The 10,610-nt window shown below is 45.1% G+C and overlaps 1 protein-coding gene across 1 annotated transcript; it reads left to right on the forward strand.

Moving 5' to 3' along the window:
* Positions 1 to 4,360: 4,360 nt before the first annotated feature.
* GGS23DRAFT_600449 (UCH-domain-containing protein) lies at positions 4,361 to 9,836 on the forward strand (the record flags this gene model as incomplete). The annotated part of the gene is made up of 6 exons (XM_051519067.1): positions 4,361 to 4,396; positions 4,512 to 5,256; positions 5,310 to 7,680; positions 7,738 to 8,089; positions 8,164 to 8,935; positions 8,995 to 9,836. 6 exons carry the CDS (start codon positions 4,361 to 4,363, stop codon positions 9,834 to 9,836), a joined length of 5,118 nt encoding a protein of 1,705 aa, XP_051368030.1.
* Between the last annotated feature and the right edge of the window lie 774 nt (positions 9,837 to 10,610).

A 10,610-nucleotide genomic window follows, 5' to 3' on the forward strand; every position in this document is an offset into this window, starting at 1 on the left:
TTAAAATACCTTATATAAACGATTATAAATGAATAGAAGCGTATATTTTTTGAGCCTTCGTTATAGCTATTCCGCGTTACTATGTTTACGCGATTTACGGCATACCTACCTAATATAGTAATACGGTAGGACTAGATTACGAAGGCCTTTTTATAAGTATTTATATAGGCCTCGTACTTATATTTCTATCGTATATACTTAAACCTATAGTTATTATAATTATTATTATAAATTACCTACTAGGATTTATTTATCCGTTCCTTATTATAACCTCTTAGTCTACTATATTTCTTTTCTTATTACTCCTAATTATTATTATAGCTATAATCCTACTTAATTAGCACTGGGTTAGTTATCGGTAGCTAGGCTATTCTTATTCCTATCTAGGTTCCCCTAATAACGTGCTTACGCTATTTCTCTTTAATAGCGCTACCTAGTAACCTAATTACTCTTATTTTAGGAGCGACCTATTATTAATAGTACGTAGTTTCTTTTATAGTCGATAGGTTTAAAAAACGTCGATTAGGTAATTCCCTAACTTTTAGCTAATAAGGAGTTATTTTCGTGGCTCCAGAGCCGTCTTTATAACTTTTACTATCGAAATTTTTCACGTTAGGTAGGATTAATAAAGAGAGCCGATAACTACGGGAACCATTATAATAACCATATATTCTTTCGCTAGCTTTTGATTAGCTAACCTATAAGTTCGTTTAACGATTAGGAGGACTATTCCGTTCTTATTACTTAATTATCTCTTTTAAAGGAATAGTACCTATATTTACTTAGTTTAGTACCTAAATAGTAGGCTATATTATTAATAAACCGACCTCCCCTTTTATATATACGCTTAAAGGTAAATAGTCCTTACCGATTAATACGTTTTAGTTATAAGAGGCTTACGGGTAGTTTAATTCCCTTTATTTTCCCTTATTATAATTCGATACCTGGAGAGGTTTCTCCTTACTTATTAAAAGGTATTACGATACCCTTATTTCATATAAAGATACCGATATACCTTATACTTACGAATTTAATCGGGGACGTACCGATTAGGTTAACGACCTATATAAACGAGACTACGATATACGGATCGATTATATGTTAAAAGAGAAATGGCCTAGATAAACGGAAATAGGAATAGGATTAGTTATTTTACTTTAAGGACCCTTATGGTTGCCTTCCCGGTATACCGGTATATAGCCTAGCTAGCTACGTATATACGGAAAGACTAAGGATTAGAGGACTATAGGACTACTATAAGGACTACCATAAGAATCGATACCGTTAAACTATTACGCTCCTAGTTAGTTAAAATTAATTAGGTTTAGGATACGGTTATAGTTAGCGGCTACTAACTTATTATAGTTTACTCTCGTTATTTCTTACCGTCCGAGACCTTCCTACCTTTTCCTATTAGCCTTTAATTAAATTAAGTAGCTTTTAATTAATTAAGGAACGTATACGAGCCGCTATACTTAATAAATTTAATTATACCTTACGGAATAATTAAGCTAAGGAGGCTGACTTTAAAAATAAGGTCGTAGATATATACTTACCCCCTTGTTTCTTAGTACGCCATATACCTTAGGTATACTACTTTTGGCTTTCATTACGTAAGCTAAACCCCCCTTTTACGGACCACCCCTTCGCGGACCAGGCATTTTATATAGGGTTTACATATAAAAAGCTTATTTTAATAAAAGCCATAAAAAATCGGAAAAAAATCGGAAAAATCGGAGATTTAATTACGTAATCTAATTACTTAATAAAAATAACATATGATTTTCTTGATTTTTTTGCTTATTAATATAAGGATTTTTATACGAATTTCGTTTTTAAAAATTTTCATTAATAGTTTTACATATAATTTATTAGTAAATCTATCAACTATGTATTATATCGCCTTCTTTACGTATTTTATTTATAGTAATAAAGTAAGGCTATAACCTAATGATTTTTATAATAAATAAATAAAAGGTTAATATTAGCTAATCTTATTTTTTTTTATTTTTCCGATTTTTATTAAATTAAATATTAATAAAAAATACTAAATTTTGAGGTTATTTTTAAAGACTACTTTGTACCTATTTTTATAGTAAGAATTCGACTTTTTTAACGGAGCTGTTTTTCTATACAAAGTAATTTCAAAAAATAACCTCAAAATTTAGTATTTTTTATTAATATTTAATTCAATAAAAATCGGAAAAATAAAAAAAAATAAGATTAGCTAATATTAACCTTTTATTTATTTATCATAAAAATCATTAGGTCATAGCCCTACTTTATTACTATAAATAAAATACGTAAAGAAGGCGATATAGTGTATAGTTAACAGATTTACTAACAAATTATATGTAAAACTGTTAATGAAAATTTTCAAAAACGAAATTCGTATAAAAATCCTTATATTAATAAGCAAAAAAATCAAGAAAATCATATGTTATTTTTATTAAGTAATCAGATTACGTAATTAAATCTCCGATTTTTCCGATTTTTTTCCGATTTTTTATGGCTTTTATTAAAATAAGCTTTTTGTATGTAAACCCCATACAAAATGCCTGGTCCGCGAAGGGGTGGTCCGTGAAGGGGTACCCTAACTTATTCTCTCCCTTCTCTTGGTCTTGATTCAGTGGGCTCCATCTCCTTTATCCCACTATGTACCTACCTCTCACCAGCCCCTCTTAATTTGCTTAACGAAGGTGGTAGGTACCTAACTAAACTCATGCAAGACTAGCTCAACTGGCTTAGAGAGCGCCTGTCTATTTACCTATGTCGGATAGTATGTGGTGTTTATCTTAAAGTCGGTGCGGCTCTGGGGCGCCTTGCTCGATCGCGCATGTCGATATTATTTTTACATCTCACTTCTTTTGTACTTTGCTTTTGCGCATCTACCTTCTTATAGCAGATACAACATGAGGGTAGTCTACCTGGGTACTTAAGGCTAGCAAGAGCCCGGTCGGCACTACAGCACTACAGTAAGCGCACTCTAAAGTACTTAAGGTAGGTACCTCTTTCCTAACTGCTATAACTGCCTCTGAGGTACCTCTGATGGTGTAAGGTTCGTCTCGCTGAAGGGTAGGAGATAGGTAGGTGCCTAGGCAGGCAGGTACCTGTGTAATAGTGCTGCGATGGGTACGTCTATTCTGATTTGTGTTCCCACCTGCCTACCTCTTAGGGACCTACGCGGTACCTGCCTTAGGTAGTGTTGTCAATTTGTGTACGTGCACAGTTCCTACTTATATAGCTACGTAGAGCTGGTACGCGCTACCTTCTACGTACCTACGCAGCCTATCTAAGATACCTCGCTAGGTACTGGTACCTGCCTTGTACCGCCTTACCCTGGCTGGAATTGCTAGACGCATTCAATATATTAATATATATAGTGAAATGTAAAGTAGTATAGGTGGGATGCTAAGAAACAAGAGGGTAAATATATATTCTTAACCTTTTATAATTTCTTATCTTTAGTATTATAAATTAACCTTAGTTTCTTATAAACTAGCCTAAGTACTTTATAACTTATCTTAAATTAATTTTATTATTATTATTATTATTATTATTATTATTATTATTATTATTATTATTATTATTATTATTATTATTATTATTATTATTATTATTATTATTATTATTATTATTATAGTTACTATTATAAAGATATTAATACTTTTAGTAATATATTAATACTATAATTAAATTAACTCTACTACCATAAGTTAATTATATTACTGTTGCAAATTATATTATTTTAAAATAGTTTATAATATAATATTTTATTATAAAAAGTTTTCTAAAATATGTTTTTATATAGATAACTAGAAATAAATTTAAAAAGACAATTTTCATAAGTTTTATAAATAAAAAGATAAAGCTATGTATAAAGCAGTAAAATGTAGAAGTTTTAAAAGGGTGAGTGTATGTACTTACCCCACTGTTTCTTAGTATTCTATACACTACTCTTGCCTTTTACTGCGTGCGTATGAGGTACAGATGTGGGTACTTCCAGCTCACAAGCCGTCTCCACTGCTGGGGCTTTTTTCTTCTTGAGGCGAGATATTTCGGTACATCACCGCCCACATTACCACACACCTCTCAGCACACCTCATCATAGGCGCGCACGGCAAACTTTGCGTGCATCACTTTTCCCTCTCCTCCGCGAATGAACTGTCTCTTGGACCGGAAGAGAAATTGCTGACATTTCCCAGTAAATAAAAGGGCACCGGCTATTGCAGCTGCCGAAGAGCCTGGCCCAGCTGGCATCCCTTCCCCGATCTTACCTATCCCGGATTCTCTGTTCCCCTGCTCGCACACAACGTGTCTGACACGTACGTGAGAGAGAGGTTAGATTCCGCAGCAGCATATGACCAGAACCCAAGACCTCGAGCAGGCTAGAAACGTCCCGCTCCTCCCTCCTCGCATGAACCCTCTTGTCTTTCTCTATCCCCTCCGCTACCTCCCTGCCGGTAGAGGTGGTATAAGCACCCAGCAATTCTAAACCGACTTCCCCCCAGAGCTGCTCCAGGCAGCTCACCGTCAAGACGTCTTCATCAAAGAAAAGGAAGATCTCAGCCCGCCAACAAGCCACCAAGGACGAACCCTCGACGTATAGCAGCAGCTCTCCAGACACGCCCATACCGTCCTTTGAGCACGAACCCGATCTTTGCTTCTCCTTCTCTGCCTCCTCCGACATCGTCAGTCCTGCTGCTTCTGTGTATTGCCGGGCTAATTCGTTGCCGCCTGCGTCGAGCCTCCCTCCCCGGCTACAGACGAGCACGAGCTCCCTCAGCTACGCCGAATACGCCTCCTCGACTGCGAGCTCACCCTCCGCTGCCTACGCCGATCTGACCATCAGCAGCGACCGTGGTACCAATACGCCAGCACCCGATCCCGGCTCAGGCTCTGCCGTCCCCAACCTTTACCCTATCGGCAGAGCCACTTCGCCTTTCCCTAAAACCACCCACCACCGCGCATTGATGGGTGGTTCTGCTGAGTTTCCAGAAAGATCCTCCTCTCCGCTCAAGCGGCGGGCCTCGAGCATGGACCCGGATCCTGTAAACCAGGATGCTTCGGAGGATGTCGATATGATTACGGCCCCGCCGTCTGAGGCTTTACGCCTGTCTACATCGGAACGACCCAATGGCACACCCGCAGACAGTCCAGCCTCAGGTGCTGTGGGCGAGCCAGAGGCCGATGCAGCGGACGAAGCCACACCGCCGGCTGGTGCAACATCTAGCACAATACCCGACACAACGTCTGGTACGTTGACTGCTAGCGGATGTCAAATACGTAAGCTGACTGACGGAATACAGGACACCAACCCCCGCCGTCCTTAGAGGCCCATCTTAAAACCATCAGGACATTAATTCAAGAGCAGAACGCCGGGTCCCTTACGCAGGGTCAGCGTTGCTACTTAGTCTCAAGGTCCTGGTTCGCCAAAGTTTTGGATGAATCGTCATCCAAGCATACCGCTGAGGACCTATCTACGGTGCCCCCGGTGGACAATTCGGACATCATCCTCGAAGTTATACCGGATCCTTGCGCTAATGACGTTGCCGATCCGGTGAATCAAAACTTCGTACGGTTGAAGCATGGTTATGATACGGAACAGTTCGAGCCGATACCTCCCGAAGCGTGGAGCTTACTCATGCAATGGCCTGGATTGAAGGATGGCCAGTTGCCTATCATCCGCGAGGCTCAAACTACGAACGACGATGGCACCAATATCATGTGGGAGTGGCACCCGCCTGTATTCCCCATTTACCGGCTTTGGTCTGCGACTAGTGAGATGCCCGTCGAGGCCTCCCTCAAGGCTAGCAACCCGCCGCCTCCGAGGCTTGTCCGCAGTCGCAGCACAATATTCCAAGAATTTTTGAAACAGGCCAAAGGAGTAGCGAGTATCGACTTAGCCCAGAGGGTTCGGGCGTGGAACGTTCCACAGCCGGTAGCAAATGTAGATGCCGTCGGCGCATCCGTGCCGACCCCTCCCGCCTCCGAGGACGGCCGGGGGGAGCCTCCCGCCTCATCACAAGCCTGGAGGCATCTTCTCCTAGACGTCGATTCTTTTAATGCGAGTCCTTTAGCCAGGGAATTGGTCAACTTTGGGGATCTCACCCGCCAAGATACCCCATCGACTAAGACGTTGAGCTCCTTGGGCCTGGGCCAGGACCAGGCCATAGTACTCGATGTTCACGAAGGCGGCCACAATTGGACCTCTACCCCTGTGCCTTTTCAGACGAGGACGTCTCTCCCGACCAGAAATAATTCCACCAGCCTGACTGTGCAAAATCGAAATTCCAGGAGTGGACGTACTAGCCCTGTGTCACACGGCCTCCAAACGCGTGGCAGATCGCTTAAGTCGGACAAAATTCCCGGCTGTGTCGGATTGGCAAATCTAGGAAATTCTTGTTATATGAATGCCGCCCTTCAATGTGTCAGGAGCGTTGAAGAGTTGACCAAATACTTCCTTTCCGGAGAGTGGGAAAAGGAGCTGAATAAAGAGAACTTGCTTGCGCACAACGGCGATGTAGCCGCAGCGTATGCCCAGCTGCTAAAGGACATATACAGGGATCCCAGCCCAAGCTCTATATCGCCTCGCCAATTCAAGAACACCATCGGACGATACTCGGCAGGGTTCTCCGGTTATGGCCAGCAAGATTCCCAAGAGTTTCTCGGATTCCTGCTCGACGGTTTGCAGGAGGACCTTAGTCGAATAAAAAAGAAGCCCTACATCGAGAAACCCGATTCCACGGACGAGATGGTGAACGACCCCGATGCGATCCGACAGATGGCTGAAAAAGTATGGGATATTACGAAGAAACGGGACGATTCCGTAATTGCAGATCTCTTCACTGGTCTCTACAAGTCAACTTTAGTTTGCCCGGAATGTCAAAAGGTTAGCATCACCTTTGACCCGTTCAACAATCTAACATTGCCTCTCCCCGTGGAGAACAAGTGGAGCCATACGATCAAATTCTTCCCTCTGAACGACCGACCAGTCGATATTAGAGTCGAACTAGACAAACATGGCAGTATCAAGTCCCTCAAGGAGTTCGTGTCCGCCCGAACGGGCGTGCCGGTAGAGCGTTTGTTCGGCGCGGAGGAATGGAAAGGGAAATTCTATAAGCACTATTCCGACCTCGCGTGCGCCTCAGAGGAGATTAGTGCCAATGACAACGCTTGGATTTTCGAGATAGAGGCCAAACCCACCAACTACGGTACTAAGCCTCACAGGCAGCAGAAGCTTGGCTTGCCGGTTAGGTCCATGGTCGACGAAGGGGAGCATAGTGTGTCGGCATCTTGGGATGACGAACAGGCCGCAAGGTTACTGGTCCCTGTCTTCCATCGACGCCCATCTAAGAAAGCGACCCCCTTCCAGTCATCCAGGTGGACGTCCGCCTGTTTGCCTCACTTCATCGTGGTGACGCCTGACGAAGCTAGAAGTGAAGACGCCATTCGTCGTAAAATTTTAGAAAAGGTAGCGACTTTTACGAAGAAAAACATCACTTCCAGTGTTGAAGACACAGACGCTTCCGACAGCACCGATTTAGAGTTGATCGGCGTGGGCAGCTCCGATGCCGGTTCTTCGAATGAGGGAAGGATCATCGCACAATCCGTCAAAGGAGAAGACGATATAGTAGATGTACAGATGAAAGATTTTGGTGTTAAGGGTAGCACACCAAGGTGCGTCTCATGAGAGGGTTATTGTGAAAGGTAGGGAGAGCGCTAACTTATTTTCAGCAAACCCGCCGTGAAACATATTTTCTGCCGTAAGAGGCCGGCCTGGGTCGACCCCATGGCATTCCTGCAACCCGAGCTTCAAAATTTGTTTGATCTCTCATATTATTCCGAGTCAGGGGCATGGTTGCCGACGGGCATGAATGGCGTCAGCGATGACAAGGACTATCCTAGAATTTCTCTACGAGCCCCTCCTGCGTCGCCTTCATCAGAGGATCAGCTTGATAATGCAACCAACGGCACCGCGTCGAACGAAGATACTAGCTCAGACGAAGCGCCCCGACAAAGCTTAGAGCAAACCTCGACTCGCATGAATGATGAGAGCGATGACGAAGGCGTTAGCCCAGTAGTCAAGGTATGCCCCGGGATCCTGCCCGCTCGGTTTCGACGCTGGTTATCCCCCAGACGTTATTGCTAACAGCTACCTAGGCCGTGCCCCCCCGACTTAAACAAGGGGGGCGAAATAAACATAAAGGTAAACACGGATATGGCCAAAAGCAGCAGAAGACATATAAGTCCCACAAAGGCAACAAGAAGCGAATGCGTCCTCGTCATCATAAGGAGAGATCCCTGAATTTGGAACATGAGGATATATTCAGCACGAATGAGGCTGGTCCCGACGGAGGTCCGCTAATCCGTCTAAGAGAAGCCCTCGTTGTGGACTGGTCCGGTCGTGCTTACGACGAGCTCTTTGTGGATAGCCGCTCTCCGTCTCGCCACAACTCCCTAGCCACCAACTCGCTGGCCACCTGGGACGAATGCGAGCTATTGCCGGACCCCGACCTCGACAAGGCCCAAGCTGCCCGGACGAGGCGCCGTAAGAACGGTATTACTCTCGAAGCCTGCCTAGATGAGTTTGAGCGGGAAGAAATTCTGTCCGAACAAGACATGTGGTATTGTCCCCGGTGCAAGGAGCATCGCCGTGCTAGCAAGAAATTCGATCTATGGAAAACTCCAGACATCTTAATCATCCACCTTAAGCGATTTAGCTCTAGCGGCTTTAGGAGAGATAAGCTAGAGGTCCTCGTCGACTTCCCTCTGGAGAATTTAGACATCACTTCCCGTGTGCTACAGAGGGAAGCCGGGAAGCAAGAGGTGTACGACCTGATCGGGGTTGACAATCATTGGGGCGGCCTAGGAGGTGGCCATTACACTGCCCATGCGAAGAATTTCTTAGATGGTAAATGGTATACGTGTAACGGTATGCGTCACTTCGTCGACCCGAATTCGACACATATGCGCTAACCCTAATAACAACAGACTCCATTGTAAATGAGGCATCAACAGATAGGATCGTTGATTCTGCTGCGTATTTGCTCTTCTACCGTCGCCGATCGGAAATACCCCTGGGCGGTCCCAGGTTTCGGCAGATCCTGGAAAAGTTCGTTGACCAAGAGTCTTCCGACGATGAGCTACCAGGATCGGGGGAAGGCGAGCGTCTTGGCGAGTGCTTCTCCCGAATTGGGTCGTCGAGCGCGTCACTAGAAGCCAAAGCTCTTCGCCAGCAAGGAAAGATTAATGGCAATAATGATTGGGATGTTGGCGAGGTCGGACCCGTCCACAACATGCTCCCAAACCTGTCCCAAGGCGTCTATCGGAGTATAGAGGAAGACGAAGGGGTAGATCTGACCCAGGACACGGCCCGGTCTACAGGCTTTCAACCCCTAACTGGAAACAATTCCTGGAATTTCGACAGTCTCGGGGGCGAAAGTCTCCGTTATGAACACGACAGCCCCCTTGATTCGGGCGCAGCCACAGACGAAGCACAGCACGATTCATCTGGCGATGAACAAGTGATGGGTCCTCACAACATGGACGTGGAATTCGAACCAGATCTCGAGCAGGATTTCCCAGGGATGGCACACTATGAGCTGCCTTCGCAGCCTGACGCGGATCCGCCATCGTACAGCGAACCTCCCCCTCCCGACTGTCGGGGCGAGGTAACTCGAGACGACATGAACCATATATGGGATCAAAAGCAGGTTCACAAAGTTCCACCGGAGGGCGAGATCGAGACACGATCTGAGGCCGCCGCAGAGATTCACCTAGACGATAGCGATAAGCTCGACGACAAGCTCGACGACAATCTCAAGCTTGGCTAGAGTCTAACTGGGGTTTCTTTTCTTCTTCTTCCTCTCCTTATCATTGGGACCTATTCTGGGGGCCGCCTAGGGCTGATACCGGTAGTCTTTCCCGAAGAGCACCTCGATCCATGACATGAGGCTATAAATAGGGTGTGCCTTCATTCCAGCGGACTGTCTAGTAACCGGAAGCCTACGAGCAGTCGCGCGGGTAACCCAGTGTTTGATTCGTGAGTAGATTCGCGTGGGTAGAATGACGCAATAAGGCGTCTTGGCTTGGTGCAGCACAATCTCATAATGGGGGCAATTGACGACCGTTGGGACATGCATAGGCCTCGGCGTATTTTAGAGGTGGCCTACACGATGCGAATGCTGCGATACGATATAGGCACGCGGTCCTCTTTCTTTTTCTTGGTAGGTGAAACACGAGAGAAAGGACGGAGGGTTCTCGCGTTGGTTTGTGGGGAAGAGGGGAGACGAGGAGGGAGGGAGAGGGAGAGCTCGCATCGATACAGGAAAAGTCGATCCAACTTCTCGAGTCAGCCGGTTTCGTTGTAGTGGTCAACCTCCGGGGTAGGTGGAAGGAGAAGGGGGGGGGGGGGGAAGCATTGCATACGAGGGTCATGCGTGTGAGGGCAGCACAGTTGAGAGGGGAAGAGGCCTGCCGGCGCGGTCTTATGAGTATACATACAATGGAGTTTATTTCAATAGACTGACTGAGCTGGTTTCGCGTGTGCGCCTGCGTCCATGTAAATTTGCGCCTGTACGAGGCTTACGATGCTTAATGTAGCTGTC

Source organism: Durotheca rogersii (assembly GCF_024521655.1).
Source record: "Durotheca rogersii strain YMJ 92031201 chromosome Unknown GGS23scaffold_33, whole genome shotgun sequence".
Taxonomy (NCBI): domain Eukaryota; kingdom Fungi; phylum Ascomycota; class Sordariomycetes; order Xylariales; family Xylariaceae; genus Durotheca; species Durotheca rogersii.